Source organism: Motacilla alba, chromosome 10 (assembly GCF_015832195.1).
Source record: "Motacilla alba alba isolate MOTALB_02 chromosome 10, Motacilla_alba_V1.0_pri, whole genome shotgun sequence".
In the NCBI taxonomy this organism is placed as follows: domain Eukaryota; kingdom Metazoa; phylum Chordata; class Aves; order Passeriformes; family Motacillidae; genus Motacilla; species Motacilla alba.
Genome location: NC_052025.1, coordinates 1,622,635 through 1,647,381, shown reverse-complemented (window position 1 = coordinate 1,647,381; position 24,747 = coordinate 1,622,635). Strand labels below are relative to the sequence as shown.

At 39.2% G+C, this 24,747-nt stretch overlaps 1 protein-coding gene across 7 annotated transcripts in view; it reads right to left on the bottom strand.

The window, feature by feature from the left end:
- The window catches only part of TLN2 (talin 2), a 146,954-nt gene that overhangs the window by 84,226 nt on the left and 37,981 nt on the right, over positions 1-24,747 (bottom strand). For all 7 annotated transcript variants that reach the window (XM_038147558.1, XM_038147559.1, XM_038147557.1 and 4 more), the window contains 6 exons: positions 18,190-18,272; positions 6,765-6,935; positions 3,896-3,993; positions 3,118-3,247; positions 1,546-1,698; positions 569-711 (listed from right to left, as the gene is read on the bottom strand). In XM_038147558.1, the coding sequence (XP_038003486.1) occupies positions 569-711; positions 1,546-1,698; positions 3,118-3,247; positions 3,896-3,993; positions 6,765-6,900 (660 nt within the window). In that variant the 5' untranslated portion in view covers positions 6,901-6,935; positions 18,190-18,272. The remainder of the gene's footprint in view (positions 1-568; positions 712-1,545; positions 1,699-3,117; positions 3,248-3,895; positions 3,994-6,764; positions 6,936-18,189; positions 18,273-24,747) is intronic.

The following is a 24,747-nucleotide window of genomic DNA, read 5'->3' as shown; positions in this document are numbered from 1 at the left end:
GAAGAGAGAAGAGGGAAGAGAGAAGAGGGAAGAGAGAAGAGGGAAGAGAGAAGAGGGAAGAGAGAAGAGGGAAGAGAGAAGAGGGAAGAGAGAAGAGGGAAGAGAGAAGAGGGAAGAGAGAAGAGGGAAGAGAGAAGAGGGAAGAGAGAAGAGGGAAGAGAGAAGAGGGAAGAGAGAAGAGGGAAGAGAGAAGAGGGAAGAGAGAAGAGGGAAGAGAGAAGAGGGAAGAGAGAAGAGGGAAGAGAGAAGAGGGAAGAGAGAAGAGGAGAGAAGAGGAGAGAGGAGAGAAGAACTAAAAAGAGCAACTTGGGACTAAAGACATGTACCAATTTTAAGGAAGCAGGATGTGAAAGCCAGTGGATTTTTGGCTCAGCGTCCATTACTAGGTTCAAAGCATTGGATTAAAAAAATCAGCAAAGCCTCTGTACTATCGTGTGGTTTTGGAAGGCTAGACAAAAAGCCTAAAGCACATCCAGAACTGGAATTCTAGAAGATGAAGTATTTGAGCAGCAAATTTTTTCTAATTAACCCACATGGGTTTCCTCAGACAAGGTAGAAAGTACTGTACCTGAACATAGAGCAAATTAAGCTGAACAGGATCTCTTGAATCTACATTCTGGTCGGAATAAAAGAACTTTCGTCTCAAGAGCAGCGTTTCATTTTCATCCACTCCTTGCTCCCGGAAGGTGCGGCTGTGATCCAGCCAGTTCACTGCAACAGAGCCACAGCCACGCACGCTGTTAGACCCACGCTGCTGCCACTGCTCACAGCCCTCCTGAAACCCAAGGGATAATTGCCTTTCCACTCTGGGGGGAAACTCCACAAGAAATGTTACTTTTATTTCTGGTGCTAGTCATCAGTGCTGAAGGTTTGCTACAAATGAGAACTGAAAACCAGCACTGCTGAATAACAATGGTAATACTGCAGCATAAACATTGTTAATATTGAAGAAACAACTATATTAATGATTTACCACTAAATTTAGATCTTTAAAGTTAAACAAAAAAGAAAAAGTGTACCACATTTTACCACTAAAACAAATGATTCTGTTTACCTTTCTTATCCCTAAACACAATTTTAAAACATCTTCCTGCCACTTTCAGTTAACCTTAGTGTCTCACAATAAAACAGAAAAAACAGTTACCATGACTTAGCACACAAAACAAATCAAACACCATCTTAGTTATTTTTTGGCAAACTTCACTTACAGTTACAACTTCAAACACAAAACTACCTTTTGATGGCTTTCAGCAGGCATCAATTATTAAATATCCAACTTCAATGAAGGGGCAAAAACAACCCTTCACACTTAAGTTGAAATACCCCTACCACATAGCAAAAAGCACTTCAAAACACCTGCTAACTCTCAAACTCACCCATTCACTTAATTTAAAAAATACCCAATTGCAGACAGCACTACATATAAAAGGGATGCAAAACACAGCCAGGAACCAACTGAAACACTGAATGGCCACTGCATGGCTTCTTTGCATTATCCTGTGGAAAGATATTAATCTAAGAATTACCCTGGAATGCATTACTCACAATCATCATCTGTATGAAGCTTTGCCTTGAGTTTTTCCATTTTTCTTTCATCACGTAACAGGGTCCTATCTTTCTTAAGTGTCCCTGTACTCTCCTCTTTCTTCTCTTCGATGCTCTCCTGGATTAATGAATATTCCTCATAATTTGTTATTCCTGGAATTATAAATAAATCCAATATCTGACCTCATCTTTCCAATACATGATTTCTTTGTCATATGCTGCATTTGCCACTTTCAGAAAGGTATTAAATATAAGGTATTTTTTCTGCTGCCTACCCAAGAGAAGCTGCCAGTTTAAAAACATGATGGAAAGTAAAATAACTGTAAATTCAAAAATGGAGACAGGCTATAGTAAATTTCCATTTATGGATGCCTACAATTGTTTCCTGAGAACAGAATAATTTCAGCTTGCCCATGATGTCAAAGAAATGTGGCAGAGGCAACCGAGGAACAGAAACCATGTGAAATTTATGATTTTTTTTGGTTTAAAGTGTTATGACTCAACTCTTCTTGTGAATTTTACATGAAACTGAATCAAAAATCAATTCAAAATATTTAGCATATATGCTAAGTTGTTCCCATTTCTTTGTTCTGTTTGGTTTTTCTGTGCTGTTTGGGAAAGTATGTTTATGTTGTACCAGACAGCAAATTAAATGCTCCCCTACCTGACCACATTCATGAAAATAAATCAAACTAATTTTTTGAGGTAAATTAGTTGCAGCACAAGAGAATCCAACATACAACACCTCAAAACTGACATGAGAATCCAACATACAGCACCTCAAAACTGACATGAGAATCCAACATACAGCACCTCAAAACTGACATGAGAATCCAACATACAGCACCTCAAAACTGACATGAGAATCCAACATACAGCACCTCAAAACTGAAAGAGATTATTCCCTTTCCAAGTAAAGTAATATAAATCAAATTAAGGCCACTTGAACTCTAGATGAGATTTAAGCAGTTTTAAGACTTAAATCAATCCATGTTGGATGCATACTTGTAGTGCATGTATTAAATACAAATTTGTTTTAAAAAATGTCTATTTAGCTAAGTATTGAGACAGACTATAAGGAATATCACACATTTTTGACCAGCTGCTCTGGATGGCTTCTGTATGTTGTTTTACAAACAATACAGTTTTCTGATCAACTCTAAATCATAGCAACACAAAGTTCTAAGCATAGGTACATTTCAAGGTCAGCAATGCTCATCTTTTAGCCAGTTAACACTGAGTATAAATTCAGTTCTAAACCTCTGAGTTTCCTCCTCATAGCAGGAAAGAGTAGGTAAATGTAATGTACAATAAAAAATTGGTACCTGTCCTGTTGGATAACTTTGTGCCTTCAGCTGCTAAATCCTGAAGTTTAAGGATACAGCTGACTCTCTACAGACTTTGATAAAACCTGGACAACAGGTTTCAAGAAAGTGTTTGGTAAGTAGTAACTTAAAACAAATTTAAACTTTTCACATGTATGCCAATTTCTAGCCACATAACATCCTAACAATCAAAATTTAAATATGACAGAAGAACAAATTCTCAAGCATGTGGGTCCCAAAAGCTTACCTATCCTGCTGCAAATGGTCACCAGCAATTCACCCACTGTTTTAGAATCATCCACCATGACTGTTTTCACTGAACCATCCAACATACGTATTTTCTGAGGTCTCTGTTTCTTTTTGTACTCCAATATATCCTAGGAAGTAAACACAACTGTTTCTAAATGCTTTTGGAAGCCACCACAAGCCGAGCCACAACCTTAGATGCCTAAAACAGGATTCCCTTCCCACCCTCCAAGCTGGATTTTTCCTTTGTTACAGTACAGGCAAAAGTACTCATTTCATAAACTCGAGCAGTGACTGCTTTTGGATCTGCCAATGTCATTTTCCAAGGATTGTTCTAAGTGGCAAGACCTAGTCAGGGCAGGATAGACCAAAACATCTTTGTGCTGTGAAAGCTAGTCCATCATTTCAAAAGGACTGCAACACTGTGGTTGCAGCAAGCTGGCCAGAACATGAGCCAGTGTGACCTCACCACCTCCAGCACACAAGAAACTAACTCTAACACAAGGTCATGTCAAATATAAAGTATATAACCAAAGTTATTTTTCAACTTTTTGTTAATCATTCTGTGAGGACACTACTGACCACAGTAGCTCACAGTCACAACCTGAGTGCAGGAAAAAACTGATCACTGAGGCACAGCAAGGAAGAGGACTAGGTCAAGTTCAGGAACAGACTCAAGACCCTCCCAGCCCTTTAAATGCTCAACATTCTTCTTGCTATTTAGGAAACAAGTTTTCTAAGAACATGGTGATGAAGGAAGCAAGAGACTCACACCATACCCCATTTCTCAGCATGTAGTAATCCAGTGTCCTTCCAGCCTCCAGCCATATACCTTTTCGAGGATCATCATCTGACAAGAATAATCCATAGTCAGAGGCTGTGGGACAGAACAGACAGAAACACATTGAAAAATATCAAACCTAATAAAGCCAACATGGTTTTATTCAGGGCTATTCAGATTCAGGGTTAAGCCTGAATTAACTACATTACACTTACCTTCCATTCTTAATAAACTTGGATAGAATATTTTTCTGTGCTTCATGAAACATTTAGTTTAGCAGCAGATATAGCAGGGTACATTAGGCTCTACAGGAGACTTGAAAAAAAGCTTCACTATGCCATCACATCTTCACATGTCACATCCACTGTGTATTATATTTGTAGCTACTTTTTTTTGAGACAACCTTTTTTAAATGCTCACAGGTCCTGCTTTGGAATTGACTAACCAAAAATACAAGCAAGTTTGGCCTTAACCACAGTGTACTATTTCAAGCAGCAGTTCTATTTTCAAAACACAGTTTGCTTTCAACCCTCCACAAAAGGAGTTTATAGTAAACTTGGGAATCTTTTGGGTAGATGATTCAGGTTCAGGTATTTAAAAATATACAAGGCTTCTAGAATTATATCCATAGCAAACACAGCAAAACCTTGTATCTGTTGAAGGCTAAGCAATGTCAATTGATTCTTTCAGAAGTAAATGATAAAATTTTCACTGCCACACAAAACCAAACCCAGGCTTAGGTTTCAAAGACTAAACTCCAGATGCACAAAATGAAGCATCATGACTGTTAATTTAAGGCCTATCCATATGCATGAAGAACCAACACAGATTATACTTCACAAATAACAAACAATCATTCAGCACCTGAGCCTCTGTTTGCAGCTCTGCAGGTTAAGCTTATGCCCCTTTTCATGGCCAGCAGGGCAGAGCCTGCTACAGCAGCTCTGGGCCCTACCTTGTTCACTGTCAGCCATGTGTGGACCCTTTGGCCAGAAAGCCAGGTAAAAATACCTATAATTTTTGGATAATATTTCATCCTTAAATGCCATGCATAGCAATAATTTACATTTAACAGCACTTACCTTAAACACATGATTACTTATGCAATTATATAAAAGACCTTAGGCTTAATTGATAGAAGTGCAACTGACTTAGATATCCAATTTAAAAGGAAGAACACTTCCATAAACAGCTAAGTAAGATGAAAAACTTTCCCTGCCGACCTTAATTAAAAACTCCCCTGAAGGGTCAAGTGATCTGTACATACAGGGACATGTATGACACAGATTCAATACAGAATCACTTCTGTAAGGTTTTAGAATTTGTGCCTATAAATAGGTTGTGACCTTTAGAAGCAGACAAAGTGCCTTGCACAGAGCACAGAAGTACCAAGGAAGCACAGACTGCTCTGATACTCATTTGTGGTGCATGCAGCTGGTAATGAAACAGCAGGAGCTGTGCAACTGCACATGAAAATCATGGCTACCCTTGTGCTGGGACCAGGCTCGTGGGAGAAGTGAAATGTGCACAGCTGACAGCCATAAGTACATTTTCTGTTGTGCAGAACCAGTTTATCAACTGTACTGCACCACTGTGAGTCTTCTGAACTAACAGGCAAACCCACACATTTTAACAGCCACTAAGAAAGGCAAAGGATACGTTGGAAACATTTCTGTTCATCACTTAATCTCATTTTTGAAGACTAAGTGCACTGCAACCCTAAGTAAAGGAAAAAGCCTACTATAAAATCTGAGAACTCCTTGGCTTTTCTTTGAGACTCATGATGTTCAGGGATATTTATCACTCAACTTCTCCAAATTCAACAGCTGTCTACAATCACTGCCTTGAGAGACCAGCATGGTAAAAAATGCACAACTTTTATCTGGAAACTGAAGCTCTGTGACTAGATTTCCAAAGGACTCCTGCAAAGAAGAAGCAATTCTCAGTAACAGTAATGAAGTCCATTACCAGTAAGTTTTTCTAACAGGCCAAGATTTTTGAAATGGCTGTAAAGGTTGAGAGCTTAAACCTCAATAAACAATCTGCTTTAAGAATTACATTCCAGTAGTATTACATACAATGCAGCACCAAAGTGCTTTGAAGTATCTGAATTTTTTGACAACTTTGGCTGTGTTAAAACCAGATCTTTTGTCCATGGTGTTTCCCAGTCTGTATTCACCTGATTTGCTCAACAGGTACAGAGACAGTTACATTTGATTAACATGTAGCACCATGGTAACTATGGTATGCACAGCATGATGGTGATTTTAGTTACTAACCAGTTTAAAACATTTCTCTTGGCACATTTTGGAGGGATCCAGCCATTCTTTTGTAATTCGTGCTGTCGCTTCCTTTGCTGAGGCACAAAATAAGTCTGCACAGATTTTCTTGGGAAACATTGCCAGAAACACTGCTTTAAGTAGGCAATACCAAAAAAAAAAAGCTCTTCAAGCAGAAGAGCAATTTCTCACCTTTAAGGCAAACAAGATATTTATTTAAGAAGTCTAAAAAATATCCATTGTAGGAAAACCTTTGTCAGGATAAAAGGAAGAAAAACAACTCGGATACTTTCTGTCGCTTAAAAACTAACTTTGACCTTTTTTTAATACTGATAACTGGTATTATCCAACAGTTTTGATTCCTGAGCAAATGAAAACTTGTTCTGTTTTTCATAAATTCAGCTATGGCCTGTTTGCACTTGTTTCCTTTCACTCCAGAGCCCTATAATTTAAATTAAAAAAGAAACAAACAAACCCTCCAACATAAAAAATAAATGAAAAGACAGGACAATGTCAAAAACCCCTCTGGGTTCACGTCCATTTTCAGTTCAGCCAATGAAGAGAGTGAGGACAAATTGAGGCACTCACCTTGCCCTGTCTGAGCCTCTGGCACTCGCTCACGGATAACTCGGCAGGCGTCGTACACGGCAGTGGATGGCTCAAACTGCATCGTCTTCACCACATTGCACTGACGGACACAGATCTTCAAGGAAAGAGCTACCATGGTGCCAAGCCACTCGAAAGTTCCTGCTAAAGTACCTGAAAAAGCAGCAGTGGCATTGTTGCTTACAGTTTTTCATTTAACGCTTTAATATAATCAGCTTTTCGTTAAACAAATGAAGCTAGTTCAGTAAAATTCTATTAATTCAAATGCACTTCTATATAAAGTCTCATTAGTATCATTAAGACAGAAACTAGCCGAAACACGCATTTCTCTGGGTGTAATGGAAATTCATTTTTCAAAAACTTGTGTACTCATACTAAATGTTCATACTTTCTTTGAGGTAGGTAAAATGGTGCATAAAAAACCAACACACTTATTGGGTATATTGGCAACATATTTACTGCTGACAGAAAATGCTTTTTCTCTTGCCACACATTTTTATTAGATCATCTAGACCAGCTTGTAACCAACAGCTTAAAATAACCACTTCATCAAAAGTAGGATTTTCTTAGCACATCACCATTCTTTCCTGAATATTCTGGAGTGCAGTATGGTGTTATGGTTTCACTCAAGTCTCCACACAGACCTGCTAGATGTTTTTAGCCTGTTGCACAGCTACAGAGAGTTTCAAGAATGAGTTATTTTTCATTTCAGCTATATTTCAAAACTACACCAAATCTGACAGCATTTTTTTACAGAAACAGGAAGCTACAGATGCTTTTTGTATTGTTTCATTTTGTACATAGTCTGGATTTTGTCTCCAGTGTCTTTCCTTGTTGTTTAAACAGTCCAAACCACTCTTCCATCGCTAGACTTTCCACAATGATCTCCAAGAACTCATCAGAATTTAAATCCATTCTCCATAAATACAGAATGCACTAGAATCCCCAAATAATTTCTGCATAAATTGGTATGTGTGTTTTTAAATAGAAGTTTCCCAGGGGATCCTAGTGACTAACTTGAAGAGCTAGAAGCTTGCTTTGCTCAAGTTCAGGGGCCTGACTTCACTCTTCATCTGACCGCCATCCCCCAGAGCTGCCAATTCCAGAGTGCCTGGCAGTCCAGACTGCCTCCAAACTCAGCGTCCCTGATGAGCCCTGCTGGTCACCAGGACTGCATCACCCTGGAAGGGATGTCTATCACCCGCAGTACAAGTTACCCTCTCTGCACTCCCTGAGGCCCCTGCACTGCCCAGGCTCACAGTGCTGCTTCTCCAGCAGCTGCAGGAGTGGATGGAGTGGCCCAGCAGGACTAGCACTTTGTCAGCAGGCTCCCCTGGATCAGGTGGCCTGCAGCAGACACCCGCCATGAGGCTCTGCTTTGCTTCCTCAGACTCTGACTCTCATCCACAGGCTTTCAACCTGCTCACAGCCATTCTTCAGATACAGCTCTTGGCACCCTCTCCCTCTCCTGATGCAGGGGGTAACACCTCCCCCCTCCCTTCACTCCTGTCCCTTCTGAAGTGCCAGTAGCCATTGAGAGTGACACCCCAGCCATGGGATTCATCTCACCAGCTTTCAGGGAAAGCAACAGGGCGATGGCTTTCTGGCAGCAAGGGGTACTCTTGTTAGTGTGACAAAATATTCTATGGGCTAATTTAAAAACAAGCAGGGGTCCCGAGTCTTCGAGAATGTTCTTTTAAAAGTACATTGTTTAGTTTTCCAACTTTTTAACATTTTCTCTTTGTGATTGTGCACCCCATAAACCATAAACACGTGTGTCAGAAAGAACATCAAAAGGCAGCCTAGCATAGTGCCTGGCGCTGTAAAATGATGCATCCCTGTGCTGTCCCTGCCAGATGCTCATTTAATTCATTCTGACAAAGCTCCCTCAAAATGTCACTCCATAACATCCACAGCTAAGCTGCTCCATTTTTATTTTTCTTTTTACTATTTCTACATTTTGGATGGTTCTCCCTCATACAAGTTTTCAACTGAGGTTCTCCACTCTGCAAAAGAACGTTTTTTCCCTGCCATATATAAACAGATATGCAAATTTATCCCTGATATCTTTAATGTACTTTTACAAGTTGGGAACCTGTTACTGTGTGCTCCCACCATCACTCCTATATTTTTTTCCAGGGTCAAATTCAACTCAAAGGAAGGACCTAAATATACCAGTGGTCTGGTTTCCTTCAGTTCAGTGCTCTTGGTTTCAGAGACACCAAAGGATGCTTCATCTGAAAAAGAGCTTATGAAAGGAGCTCATGACTTATCAGCTTCCTCCAATACTGTACTCTCAAACTCAAGAGAAAGGTTTTTATTTGCCTCCTCCAGATTATCTTCAGGCTCTAAATCTCTCCATTTGGCTCTCAGTAATAAATGGGATAGGCAGTTTCCATTTCCTGGGTAACAGCCAGAACACAACAGCTGTTTTTTCTCAAAAGATCTAAGAACTTGGTCAAGAAAAAGGGCTGAGATCACAGAGAAAAACAAGGGGAAAATATCTTCCACATTCCCTTTATCTTCTATACATTGATTCACATCACATTTAAATATTTCTCTGTGCAAGTAATGGACTCTCTGTGCACCCAAAACCTCTCTGTGGAATGGCTGACCAAAACTTAAAAGGATCCTGAAAATTAAGAAAATTTTACATGGAACAGTTTGCTTGGTACTGTCTAATTCTCTGTGAGTAATAAAGTAGGAAATTTCTAAATCGGACTGTGACTAATCTGTGCTCGTAAGGTGGGAGAGTGGAATAATAAATTATGAATCTGACAGCTTTGGGAGTATAGCAGCAGCTTTGAGATCTTAAAAAAGCCACAGAGCATAACTCAGAGAACCCAGTGCCTGCAGATATTTGTCAGAGTGTGTATGTCAAAGCCTTGAGCCGAACCATCACCGGGCTCACGTTCTGGAAAATCTGAACAAAGCAGAATTCTCAGCAGTGCTTGAATTAGGAAGAGCAGGCCTCGGTGTGCTCACAGAGATACCTCACCAACAAACAAACAAGCACAAGTATTTCAAGCACATATTATCCAAGATAATAAGATATAGGGTAAAGTAATAAGATATTATCCCAAGATGTTAGCAAGGACTGAAAAGTAAAACAAGAATGAGGCAGCAGTAAGGTTCTTAGAAGTAACTTCAAGCTGGAGGAATGTGTGCCTCTGGGTTAAGGAGTGATTATACACCATTAGCCAGAACATCCATGGAGGGAGCACCCTCCAGCAGGGCAGCAGGAGGCAAACACTGCCCCAGCTGGGTCACCATGGGCTCTGGTCCCTGTCCCTCAGCAGGACAAAGCTTGAGCAGACACTTCCATCCATTTGCACAGCCCTCCTGCAAGTCTCACATGAGTTACTGTATCCTCCCCAAAGCTCCCTGCCTGCCTAGATTCTCACTAGAGCTGGGATGCTGTTACATAAATGACAAAGGTGTGAGCTTAGAAGCAGTTGCATATTCCATGAGCAGTTAAAATATTTTTCTTTAATAATTTCTCTTAATTAAAAAATGAAGAGAAAAATCTGAAAATTTAAGGACCAATATTTACAAAACTAATCATCTCTTCATATCTCATAAGATGTTTTCAGTGAAACAATCTGAACATTAAATATGAAAAAAGTTATTTAATGAAACACTTACATGTATAAAAATATAGTAAGTCTATTTTACCTGAAATGAAATAAATCTGTAAATTGCCTATTGCAAGTCACAAACTAATAATTTGAACAAAAGCTCCAACATATTTGTTTGAGAAATGTTCCCAAATTAACAGGAAGAAAGTTGATGCCAAAACACCCCCACCTTTAATTTCCACTAGAAATTAATTTTAAATTGCTTTTACTCCTTGTGTCATTCAAGAGGAGCAAAACAGAACTAAGCAACATCTAGCAAGACTGCCAAAGCTGAGTTACAAATGAAATTATTTATATCCTCCTGCACCTCTTCCTCCATCAGTTCCAACAGTAATTTCTAGAATGGTATTTTCTAACTAAACATTCTACACACTGTCTGTGCTACCATAGGAAATGAACAGCTTTTGCATGGATTTACTCTCAGACTTCCTTGTCCCACTTCTGCTTCACCAACAAACGGCTTTCCCAAGCAGCCCCTTAAAAAGCCTTCTGTAACAGCATGCAGGAGTGAGATGTCTGCTGTTTGTGAAAACATCTATGTTAAAATGTTAAAAGCATTGAGACGGATGACACACATATGATCAGGTTCAGACTTGCTCTAATTAGAGAGCTTCCATGATTTTTTGTCAGGCTCATTAAGTGAGTACTAATCAGTGTAGGATCCAACTCTACACTAGTGAAAATTTCACAAGCCGGATCATTTCTCTGGATGTAAGCCTCAGGTAACGTACAAAACAGGCCTCCATTCCACAATACCTTGCCGAGATAACTAATGTGATAAAAGCAAAATTACAGAAATTACAGAAAAGATTTCCCAAGAAACTAAATTGTACCTGACATCCAGCTCTGCTAGACTGGGAAGGTGGCAGCGACCTCATCAGCTGCTGTACACAGAGACCAAAGCAAGGGGCAGCAAAGTTATCTCAACAAGCATTTCACAGGGCCTCTCAAGAGACATGTACCACAAGGTAAATAGCTGTTTCTCCCAACACTGACAAGGACAGAAGTTTGCATCACATAATTTCAAGAGGAATAAACTACCATCAAGCCAAAAGCATAAAATAAAACAGCAAAATAAAGATGCAGGGAGAAGGAGGATTTAGAGGGGAGACCAGATAGTGCACACTGACCTCCCTGATCATTTACCTACTCACCTGGCTTAATTTGTACCATTCCTACCCTCATATCTACGGTGTCTGAGCTGACACAGCCATGATTTTATCTGTATATTCTGAACTGCAATGCTAAGCAAAGAGAGAATGCAAAATGTCAGCTCAATGCTATGAGGGCACGTGCATTTCACATCCTTGCCAATGAGTGCTGAGGTAACACACAGCCCAAAACCACCTGCATTTCAAAACCAAGCAAAGGTGGAACAGCCACCACGACAGTGCCAGACAGGGACCACGCCCATCCAGTTAAAGCAAAGTTGCCACTGCCAGAGCTGTGGTTAAAAGCAAAGCTCTGCCATGATTTAGTAAAGGTCTGTCTCCCTGGAGATATTTCTTAACTGGTTCATCCAAGCTTGAACAAACACAAATCTAGGTCATGAGACTGTCATAGCCTAAAATCCTGTATGTGTACATGCTAGTAGACGCAAAGCTACGTATTTTTATACTAGACTGACTTTGTAACAAAATGCAATGGAACAGAAGTCCACTACTCTTTTCAGTATTTCCCCCAACTACCTGCTGGCGCTGAGGACCAGCAACACAGGACACACGACATTTCCTGTTGTTCACAGAGGTTGAACATCTAATTTTATTGTACATATGAAATATTTGTTTAGTGGACTGGTGCCTGCTAAGACCTCCGTGAGCAAAATGTCACTCTGAAGTACAAACCCAACTGAACTGATAGCTTTGCGTACTTCCAAAATTATGAATGCAAATGGAAGCATCATCCTTCAAAAATCAAGCATAATGGAACCACAAGGCAGGCAGACAGGCAGCTGATTGCCCAGGCATAGAGAGTAACAACACCCATTTTACTCTAAACTCACAAGGGCACCTATGCTGGCATCTTATCCTAAATGAGGTGACACTGCACCTTTCAAGGAGCCCTCTCTTCAGTGCTCCATCGCTGTCAATCTGTAACTCATTTATACCACAATCTCTTACGGGCTGCCATTAGCAGATTTTCTGAGACTAAGCTGATTCTTCATATATACTAACCAAACTATAGGAACAAAACTATCATCTGTGGGTTGTATGTCTGAAATGTATGCCCACATGTCACAGCAAGGCCATCATCAACTGCTTGCTGGACAAGACACTGTGAAGATGTCATCACTGGTTGTTGCCATTCCACTGGGAACTGTGCAGTGAGGTGCTTTCAGGGGTAACTATCACTCATGCACAAATATCACATTTGTAAGCACTGGAGTGGAAGTTGTCAGTAAGGTTAGAATCTCTTGTGGTCAGAAAGGAAACAAAACGATATCTCTTAGTTTCCCTCTAATCAGCTTAAAGTGGAAGGTAAGAGCAGTAAACCGACAGAGGAAACGCTGATGTTCTAAATGGGCAGCAAGTACAAAGACACCAACTTGGAGGGTCCAAAAGCAGCCTGACAACCTCAGACACCACACACTGTCTGGGGCGGCTGATCAGAACGCTTGAAGTTTGAACAAGCAACCAAAAAAGCATAACCCTTCCTTCCACTGGTTAGAACACAAGGAGCTTAACACTGTCCAGCACTAAACATGGTTTATTCTGTTTGCAAGTATGCACAGACAACTATAATGCAAGAACTCTCACACGCACCCCTGCCCTAAGAAAATCCCTGCTCAACCATTATGGCTGCATACACACACCACATGTGCTGATAAGCAAGTTCACCTTAAAAAACTTCAAGAATCTCAGGAAAAATTCACTGCATTTAGCTGTAAGCATGCAGTACTAAATTTTACAAATAAACTACTTGGAAAAAAAATTCCCACAGCAAAACAAAGATGAACCAGGACAAACTTTGAAAGGTTACTATGACAGCAGGCTGTAATTATTAGTAAGCATTAATAGATAACATCCTCAGTTCATGCTTTACAGTCATACAGCAACAGCATCTCTTTTCCTAAGAGCCCAGCAAGGAAGTTCCCTTAAGCAGAATTATGTAAGAGACTAAAATATTTGGGTCTAATTAAGAGTTGTTTATAGGACAGTCAGCTTATTAGCAATTGAACTTCAGCTTGTTTTTTAAGTCAAAAGGCATATTTGCAAACTAACTTGCTTGTATAAATCTTCAAAAGGAAGTATGAATTACAAGGAACTACAGAAGAAATGTCACTGTCCCAGACAGAGCTGAAACAGCTTTCAGATAAGATAAGCAAAGAGCTTGACTGGAGCTAGTTGTAACAGAGAAATCACAAGCTTCAGTAGCAAGAGCCTTCACGATGGCAGTCAATGACATGTCTTTGAAGAGGCCTTCCAGACTTTCCTATTTTGCAAGAAGACTGCAAGAGAAAACCAAAACCAGAAGCATGAGTTTCTGTAGAAACCAGAAAGAGAATCACCAGGAGAATGGCCAGGTTCCTCCCCCAGAGTCCTTGGAAGGACAGCAGTAAATATATGCACAGACTATTACTAAAATGCTATCTGATGTATAGAAGACATTTTTATTTGGTGTGGGTTTGTTTTTCCCTCTTTTTAAAGGGTTTGTGGTTGGGTTTTGGAGGGATGCTTCATTTTTTTAAACTCAACTCCTATAACGTTACTCTAGGTCCACCTCAAGCACTGCAACTTGCTTACAGTGGGATGTATTCTTCTATGTTTATACAACTTCAAACCTATTTTCTCATCTCTAGTACCTAGTAAATTACAGGATAAGAAAAATAAATTACGATTAAAAATAGTTCCTATTCTTTGGAAAGGTTTGGCTGATAGAAAACTGATTTTCCAAAGCAGCAGATGTGACTATTCGAAACATTTCACCTAGATTCTAAATCACACTAAGAATAGGTTGAATTAGAAAATGGGCTGTTAAATCCAGGTTAGAACAGTTCTGTATAATCACACTATTCTCAACTGCTTAAATACCGTAATGTTTTGAAGGACAATTTTACAGCTTTTATGCTTAGGTCTACAACCTCTGAGCACACTCAAATGCTTTTTATTAATTGCAGCCACCACTCAAACTACTGAGCTCCACCTGCCATTCTTGGGCAGCACCACAAAGTCAGATGTAATAAACCCCCTGGAGTTCTTACCTGAGTCATTTAGTGACCCAGCTAGGATAAGATTTCTTGGGTTCACCTGCTGTGGTCCAACTGTTACTCTGCATTTTCTATTTTACTTCTTTTTTTAAGTGACATGTTTTGACAGAGAAACAGTATTGCAAAGTCCCAGACAAACTGTCATGGTAAATCATAAATGGATTCTTCCTTTGCTTTCCTTTCACCCTCCTGAACATCATTTGATGCTGCCCAGGAAGTTTTTAATCATTTTCTTTAAGAAGAACAGCAGTGAACAGTTACCTCATACACATCTGCTTGATTATCTACCTTAGGGAACATGAAGGCAACTAATAGGCTGCTTGAGTTTCTTACAGGCTTTACAACCAAGCTTCCTTATTTGTTCCAGAACCTGAACTATTTAATAATATGAAATCCACTTAGCTACTGCAATCACTGAAGTAAATCCACGTTGATAATTTTGATCAGCATCACCATTCAGAATTAGATGGGGTTCATAAGTCTTCAAAAACAGCTTTGCTACATAGAAGAAAATCAGTGAGGTTCAAACACAGTAATTTTTTGCCAGTCCTGTGATGGGGTTTATAAGGAATGGTTCTCTGCTCTCACTGATTCCATCTGAAATGGTAGACTTAACAGGCACTGAAATTGCTCTCAGTAGGTTTTGATCCATTTGTCCCAAAAATCAATTAATTCAATTATTTAAAACAGATCACTTAAACAGGAAGCGAGGCAGAAGAAAATTAAACATTTATGAAATGTTATTTGAATGAATGTAATAGTAGTCTTAGCAAATCAGCATTCCACTTATTTAAGTAAGCCCAGAAAATGCAGAGGATTCACACAACTGGTAGTCATGCTGGCAACCAAACTGTGATCTCCACAATAAGCCTCATCCCTTCACCTAAGGTCCTTGCAAATTCAAGACGAAGGCAAAGAGATTTCTGACTTGGAAAACTGTTATTTCTTGCAGGCCCATTTGAAAAGCAGGAGGCTTGGTGAAGAGCTTGCTCATCTAGTGAAAATTCAGGCTGACAGCTTAGAGACTGACTGTCATTTATATGAGGGAAAGCGTGGCAAAGTGGGTCCCAGTCAAAGCCACAGGTACTCTTTAAGCAAGATAACTCATTTTTTCTCTGTTCAAGAACACAGAATGCACTAAAATCCCTTCTATGTTCAAACGGCTATATTCAGAACAATGAAGTGCACTTTAAAATCACATAGTCCAGCATCATGTAAGTTCACTACTTTAGCACACTTTTTGCCAGATAATACCTACTGGAGAATTCAAAACAAAGCCAAGCACTATTTACATCTAAATTATACTTAATTCAGTTATGTTTCTACCCTTTAAACCCTCAGGTCTCTTGTCCATCTACTGTACTACTATCTAGACAATTTTTTCTCACAAGCCATCACAATTTGGTATCAACATGAGATTAACACAATTCTTAAAATAAATTACCATTCTTTATCAATTTTCATATCATGGAGATAGAAAACAGTTTACAACAAAATAGTAAAAATAAAAAAACCTTCATGTCAGTGAAGATAGCAATTGTAATCCAACATACATCTCTCATTAGAGAGGTAGTCACATGGAACTGTCATCATATCCTGGCAATGCTGGAAAACTACAGGCAACAGTTTATACACAGTCTACAACTCAGATGGTGCCATGCCAGAGAGAAAAACAGCAGATCATGCAATTGCCTTCCAATGGGTTTAAACAGCTACTGAAAAAAAACTTTTCTTGCTCTTCCAACCTCCATCATCTACTTGAGATTTACCACACACACATATAGTTTACCACACCCACATTACCAGCCATAGTTTACAATTTTTAGAATGCTAATGCTTTGGCTGATGCTACTGCAGCAAGGTTGAATGCTCCCTTCATTTTCTGATGTCAGCACCTGAACAGAGAGGGAAGGGAAGGAACAACAAGATGTCTCAAAACTTAACCATTTCTCACCACCTCAAAGGCTGAGTACCAGCTCTAAACATTTTTTTTTGAACCTCAGGTTCAGGCAGAGATGTCAGAGTTTGTTTGCTTGTTTGTTTTAATTACTAAATTATGTTTTAGTAAAAAAGAACACTTCTTCCAAAAGAAGAAATAAACAGGCAATGGCTAGTCAAAAGAACTCTGAACAACTAATAGAGGGATAGAAAGGAAAAAAAAAAGAGTAGCTGAGGAAAGGAAAAAGACCTTAGCTAGAGACTGCAGAAAGCTCAGTTACTACCAGAATCAGCAACACTAATGAAAACAGAAAAGCTCAGCAAGAACAGTGTGCTCGCACCCATCAAATCAACATCTCTGTCACAGCCACAAAACAGGACAACATAGACTGAGCTCCAGCTTTAAGAGCACTCCATGCCCCCAAGGTAAAAAAATGCTCACAACCACTGGATAAGGAAGGACAGAAATCAGAAGGTGGTGTAGTCCTTATAAAGATTTATGAGCAGGGTTTGAGAAAAACCTAGATTTCAGAAAGGAACAAGATTGAACCCCAAAACATCCACTGCTTCTACAGCAGAGACAGAGGAACAAAGAAATCATGAAACGCAGCTGAACTTTTAACAAGGGGTAACAGTGTGTGCAAACATTACATGTCAATTAGATTATACTTAGCCTAGTACACTGCCAACTGTGTGCTAACGTGAAGTCAAACCTCCTCCTACACCAAACGTGCTCACCAAGAGCACATCTCACCAATAAGCCCAAAATCAGCTCGGCAGACTTAAAATGGTTGAAGCTAAATTCATGTATTTTGTTATTTTTCTTAGCAAAACCTACTTCAATATGTACCTAAAACACCTTCATTTAACCTTGGCCTTAGACATATTTGATACAAACTGACATGTTGCTTTAATTATAGGCTGCTTTGAAAGTTCACTGAAGACATTTTTCAAACATGGAGAATTGCAGGACAAAATTCCATTAGTGACCTTTCAGTATTTCAAGCTCCATTTCCAGATGAGCAGTCAAAGCCAGAGACACATTTAGAACAGTAATGTGGACAAGGTCAAAGTAACTCCAACAGATTAAGAACATGGGGTGAGATTTATCAGTGTCTTGCCCAAAGCCAATTTTACCATTTAGAGACATTCTGAGAGCATTACAGTACAGAAGTGGCAATGTATCTGTGAAGTTATTCTAGTAATGATTTTTCCTTGTTCTTTTTGCCACCTCTTACATGTATTCAGATGAAAGAGTTAAGTCATCTTCTCAGCTATTTGTTTCATACCAGTGAAAGGCATGGCCCTTTTTCCTAAGGCTTAGAGCAATCCCTTATTACATGATCATATTCTTCAGTCTCCCTGGCAACTGTTTCAAAACAGTCAATGTCTGTCATAGTCAGGTTAATTCCAGGCTGTTAATTACAGTATTTATTTGGCACTTCAATATTCATACATCATGTTTATTTTTCAGCTCAGATTCTCTCTTCATAAACACAGCCACAGAAGTATATACTTCACATACTCTCTAAAGAAAATTTTATACCAACATGTACAAGCTTTTTAATTACTGTAGGTTTTATGTCATTATATGCGTAACAAAGAAAATTAAACAGGACCTTACCTCAAAATTAAACTTCATTTAATAGAAAATTAGTTTGTCTGAAAGTACTGTTTGATCACATGGAAGGCTTCCAGCAACCAAGCCTGTAACACAAAATACAAAAAAGTTACTTTCTTATCCCCAGTTCAATAATTTCTATTTTTCAAGTACCTTCTCTGTCAACACACTGGAAAGAAAACAACTCAGGAAGTTGTAAGTTTCCTTTTCCCTTCAGGAGCCAGAATTTCCATTGCCAAGATGTCTTCGTGCTCAAGAAAATAAATTTCAGTCCAGGCTTCTAAATTACTCACACATAAGCACTCATAATAAATGAATTCATTAGTCTTTACAGGGGAACACTTGAAATTGCCAAAAGTCATAATTGTTAATTATGAAAACACTTGTAGCACAAGTCTGGGTGTTAACATAAACTAAACTATCACACTGACCTCTCAAAACCGTTTATTTTGCATTAACTGTGCTTTTCCATGGTTTACTGTCCCTGTGTGGAATAACAGCCTAAAGCACCACAACTCAGGCCTCCCTGGGCAATCTCCCCTCTGAAAGTATGATTGCAAAAAAAAAAAGGTAAAAATGGAGTTCTGTTTTGTTTTTAAAAGACCACAAACTCTGTTTCAAAGACTTTGGGTGTTTTGAGGAGGTGGGTTTTCTTGTTTGGGTATTTTCAGGCTTTGTTTATTAGACCATTTTCTTTTTTCCCCCTAGGTTTCTTAGGATCATTTGTCAGTTTTTACTCTAAACAAAAGCTAATATATCATAGTGGTTTAATAATAATGAGGATGGGCAAATCAGCTTGCACACAAGCCATTTAGCAATTCTGGATCCCCAGAGAGCTCTGACAAACACCAGCATCTCTCCCAGCATGTGCAAACACCTCCAGGCACAGTATTATCCAAGCCCAGGTCTGGCTGCTGGCAAAGGCTTGTGTTCCATATTTGCAGTTATGGAAGGCTCTCATCCCATTTTTATGTCTCCTGGACAACCTAAAAATTCAAATGAAGTTCTGATCCACAGCAGCTATCCAAATTTGAAATCAGTTTATGCAGCAATTTAGAAAGACCAGCATGTTAAAGAATAAAGTTACACTTTCATACAGCTACATGGCAGGGAATGCCTTTTAGCTGAGAAAAGCCCACAGCAAAAAAAAAAAAAAAATTCTTGCAAATTTTAACCAACCAAAGCTGGCAAAAACATTTCTGATAAAACAAATTCATCACTTAATGTTTTTCTTGTCTTGGTTGGTTAGAAAAGTGATTTTTTTTTTGCTTTCAGTGGACATTTAAGCAACATCAGCTCTATGCCAACACAGCTATTAACTACAGGCTAGCAGATTTAATGCAGGCCAGAGTAAATACAGTATACATACCACAATTACTTCAGCACCCAATTGATCACCTGCACCTGCATTAAAACAGGCAATGCACTAGTTTTCTACTTGGAAATTTAGATCCTTGATCACACTCATCCAACTTCTCAATGCCTGCCAAGTTTCTAGTAATGAGCAAACAATGTACAAATACATCTAATTAAAGGTATGCCAGCAGCCTGCACCTCATGGGCTTCCCCTCAAACATAAGGTGAGGATAAAAGCAAGTGCAGCTCACAGAACACCTGAGGCACTGCCTGAGGCGGCTGTATCAGTGCCTAAGGATTGATCTGCAAGTATCTGCATTGCAGCAACAAGCCAAATTCCTGCTCGGTACAGCCCACACACTCAGCAGCCACCCTACTTCCAGGACATCACTATGTCCTTCTCCATACTTGCACGTATTTGAAAGTTCCAAAATTTGCATCAAGTGCAGCTGTGAAGAAGTTCAGTCACTTGCAACTGCCACCTGTCTTTGTTCTCAGTCTGTTAACAAAGACACCAGAAGCCCTTTCAAGTCCCCATGCTCTGTAAGCACCCAGCACCAGCTGAAGCATCTTCACCTCTACTCAGAACCACCATCAAGGAAGGTGACACTTTCTGGACTTGTACCAAAAACCGAAGGCCCATAGAACATACCACACCTAGCAAAGAGCAAAACCAGATGTAGAAGAGAATGAAGTGACCACCCAATATTGCTTCTTTCTAGTTGCACCGCACAAAGGCCCCAAACAATTCAAAACATGTTGTTACCATCACAATCATTTAAATAGTTGTAATACTGCTTTGAAATTTGCCCTTTTCAAATGCAGTTCCTAAACAGAATGATTGCTTAAAGTTAAAATTTGAAAAGAAAAATTTGAAATCAAGCAAACACAAAAAAAATCCCCAATAGTTTGGTTTTTTCAAGCTGTACACCAAACATGGGTAACTAGAAAGTTATTTTTCTGTAGTTTGTCACTGGGGTCTATCTTCTTACTCAAGTGTTAATGAGACTAGGAAGGAAGGGGGTAAGGCAACTGCTGTCTTAACATCTTACATCAAGGGATGAAACAACACAATTCATTTGCATGTACTACCAGAAGAACTCAATTAATAGAATACCATGTTTCAAAATGACAATTTTAAACAGTAGATTTTAAGTCATCAAAATGTTTAAGAGTAGGAATATGAATACATCTTGTGGAATCTGAGGAAAACAAAAGTCGCTTGTACTATGATATTTTGTAAGACTGGCTGGAACAAATGTGACTGTGGAAACAACATTCATTTTTCAAGTGGGTTAATTACTGCTGAAGTAGCCATATATTTTTTTACTTATCAACAGGGAGATAGAGTCCCTAAAAAAACCTATTAATCATTGTTTTTTTAGTCTATTGTCCTCACTTCCTGGAATGTAGTCAGAGATGGAAGTAGACTGCCTAGAAGCCCAGTCAGCAAAGCAGCTGCCCTGAACCCGGTATTTGTTTACAATTATTGGAGGGTGGGAATAATGAGTGCATGAAGCACCTAATTGCAAAAGTTTACACAGAGCTTTCTGAATATTTGGAGTATTTCTTAGCAGTTGGCCCCTGGCTTCCCCCTCCCCTTCTCTTTCCTTAGCTGCAGCTATATTTCATGAAATGCTTTTGGTTCAAAAGCTAGTGAGGTTATTTATGGAAGAAGAAAACTGAATAAAGAAAAGCACTGAAGAAGAATGTACTTTCTCAATTCTACTGCAGCAGATTCCTACACTATGAATTAGAAGTAAATTACAGTTTTGTCTTTACAGATATTTCCTAGGTATTCTCTAAATTCTTGGTGGTAACAGTTTCATTCAGTAGCATTTGGATTTCAGGCTCACTGAGATCAAACACAAATTCCAGCATCATCTCATACTGCATTTTCTGAACGTGGAAGATCTTTCTGCCCACGTACTTCCTCTGGGTTTATGATGTGTGTTTTTCCTACGCTGTGTTTTGTGGGCTGTTCTTTTTGTTTGTGCTTCTTTGATTGTGTGGGTTTGGGGTTTTTTTCACCACAACCAAATCCGAATCTATGGTCCATTACACAGGGTATGTTTTAATCCTGTTGGCATTCACCACCCCTTCCTGTATCAGCTCTGCTAGATGAAACTGCTAAGAGCTTAATATTTTAAAGCTATAGACAGGGGAATAGTTACTCTGGGACATTGGCAAGTTTAGTTTAGGACATCTGGAACATTGGGGAGCTTAGTTCTATGATTAAGTTCCAAACTATGTTCCTTGCACATTATAAAGATACTGAATGGCTGTTTCAGGCTGGTACTAATTCAGATGTCCTGTAGTGTGTGACTTGAAATTCTAGTTCCTTCTTGCATGTCTCCGTTACTTGCTTTAAGACTTCTTCATAAATGATCACAATTCACCTACTAGAAGGTTTTTCAGCATTTAGGCAAATTTGACTATGCCCCATATGAAACTATACTCTCGAATGCAATTCTTTCCTACTTGGAACAAAATGTTACTCCTTAAAAATTATGAAGTTTTTTTAAAGTACTGGTTCAAGCCAGACTATCTGGGAACCTGACAGATGGTGGTAGCTCATCCCTACACAGGTCTGCCAAAACTCAGCTTTCAGCCCCTCAGGACCTATTATTGCTTCACTCTTATCAGATCTTAACTACTGTATTTCAGCTATCAATCCCTGCAACAACCTGCACATCTGGGATAATAGTTTTGAGAAGTCTGACAAGGTAGAACAAGAAAATTCTGCAACACAAGAGCAAAGTATGGCATTAATTTCTTCCCAAGGCTTCATGTTTGTATATAGCAGGAAAAAAAGTATCTGTTGTGATCATTAAAGTCAACTGTACTCTGATTAATTTTCAAAATTATGTAAATTTGATCTCTTACATTATGCTGCTGACCCAGCTTTCTGTGACTAATGTTCATCTGTTTTCATGAATATGAACTTTTTGTCAAGCAAATATTACTTGCCTTCTGCTCAGGGCTCTTCAAGAGCAATCAATAGTTTTTCATAAAGGAGCAGTTATTTTCCAAACTTTATTCTGAACTCCAGCTTCCTCTCTAGGTAAATTTAAAAAAAAATTCCAATTTTGTTGTCTAGGAGAAAGACAACTTTGTTTAAACTAAGCTGTACTCCTATTATGGTTCAAGTTATCATTTAACTTTCAATGGTTGTATTACTATGATTTTTATTACACAACTACTACAGAAAAAGCCACAGCAAGTATTCGCATTCAGTCACCCTCGGTAAGTTCTCTGAAACATGTTTGCCCAGAACAGTTGTCTTGTTGGCATCAAACGGCAAAGCTTCTCCTCTGATGAGAGGCAGGAACTTTGACCTGACTGCACAGGGCTGATGTGAAGTGCAAGGCAGCCAGGCCCTCCTGCCCTCCTCGGGGCACTGGGAGGTGCTACATGTCAAACCCACCCACTCTCCTGACGTGACATGAGTGACCCTCATATCCCAACGCCACCACAGGAGTGGCCACACAAGGACAAGGATCAACCACTGTTATGTAATATCTGCAAGGTGTTAACTACTACAGACATCATCAATGGCTCCTCATTTATTCTAAAATCTCTGCCTACAGATTTGAGCTTAGAATATAGCCTTTTAAAAGCAGAGCTAAACACATCATTTGCAACTGTATAATACAATGTTTAGCAATTTTAAATGACAGGTAAAATTGTGAAACAACGTGTCCTCAAAAATGAGTACATGGCACTATCCTCACCAAGGTACCATTCACTCTACCCGTAGTTTCTGACCTTTTACAATTTGGAATCTATGTTAATGTTATCCTTTATTTCAAAACAGACAGTCTGCAAGCAGTTTAACAAATGCAAAGCAGATGCTAAGCCTAGCTTTCTTAAGAACAGCCAGTGTAGCTTGCCTTAGAACAGTTGCAGGATACCAGGAGCTGAGCAGTGAACACAGCCCCAGTATCAGAAATCCCTCAGCACAGTGACTACTTTCTTCCCATGCCCTGGTGCTGTAGTACACTCTGAATATCCAAGTATGTGCTTGCACCCAGGTCAAAACTAAACAGATTTCTCATCCATTTAAGGTGCTAAACATTACAGAATCAATTATTCAGCAGTCTAATGCAAAGATTCACTGGTTCAGTGCTACTTGTTGCATTTCTGCCCTCCTATGGCAATATAAATAAAAAATAGTACATTTTGCATGACCTTTATGAAAAAGTGTGAATTCAGCTGTCACAAGCAACTACCATAAAAACAACAATATGGAAACCTGCACTTTTCCTTTGTTTTTAAGTCATTAATCACTCAGGCCTCAAACCTTTCTCCTCAACATTCTACAGTGGGTTCACATTTCCCTTCAAACTATTTATCCCAAAAGGCATATCAATCCAGGATGTAACAGGCCATGTTCCCAATCCCCAGTGAGACTGTCTGCGATGTGAACACTTCTACCTTGAACGATGACACGCAGTTCATCATCCACTTCTGCCTAAATACCTGCAAATAAAGTCATTAGCAATACAGGTGTTAGAGGCTGAGATTTCATGTACAGGGTTGGTGCATGAGCTGAAGAGGCAATAAAATAACAAAAGTAATTCAGTGGGCAGGTGAGAGAGAGAGAGAGAAGAAAAATAACCAATCCCACAACAAAACAGCACCAGGTTTTTGCTGTTGGTACAACTTCTTCAGAGCATGTTACCAAGACAGGGCACCTGCCATTCTGGTGGTGTAATGCTCAAGCTGTGTGCAGGTAACAAAGTTTGCCAGCTAAATCTGTTCACAACAGAACTATGGCCCACTCACACTGCAGCAGACAAAACATACAGTTTACTTCTTTGGCATGACTAACAGCAAGTTTGCCAGCTTTCCAAACATACTCCTTGAAAGCTGGGCTGCCCTGTGTTTGCATCCAAAGGGTCAGTACAGTAATAGTTCAGAGACTCCAGATCCAAAGTGTTGGAAACCCAGCTTCAACAGATATAAAATTTGGATATTCCATTTTTATACTATCCTCATTACTTCAGTAGACTGAAGAGCTTCCTTTTAAAGAGCAGTGGTTTGTAAAATTTCCGTATCTTCACACCAAGTTGTTAAACACTTAATTTAGGCAACACATCAACTACCCCGCAAGGAAACACACTGAATCACAACTACACTAAATATTCAAAGTTCATGTTAGCATATAAATTGATGACGTATGGAGTGAGAAAGTCTTTTTGA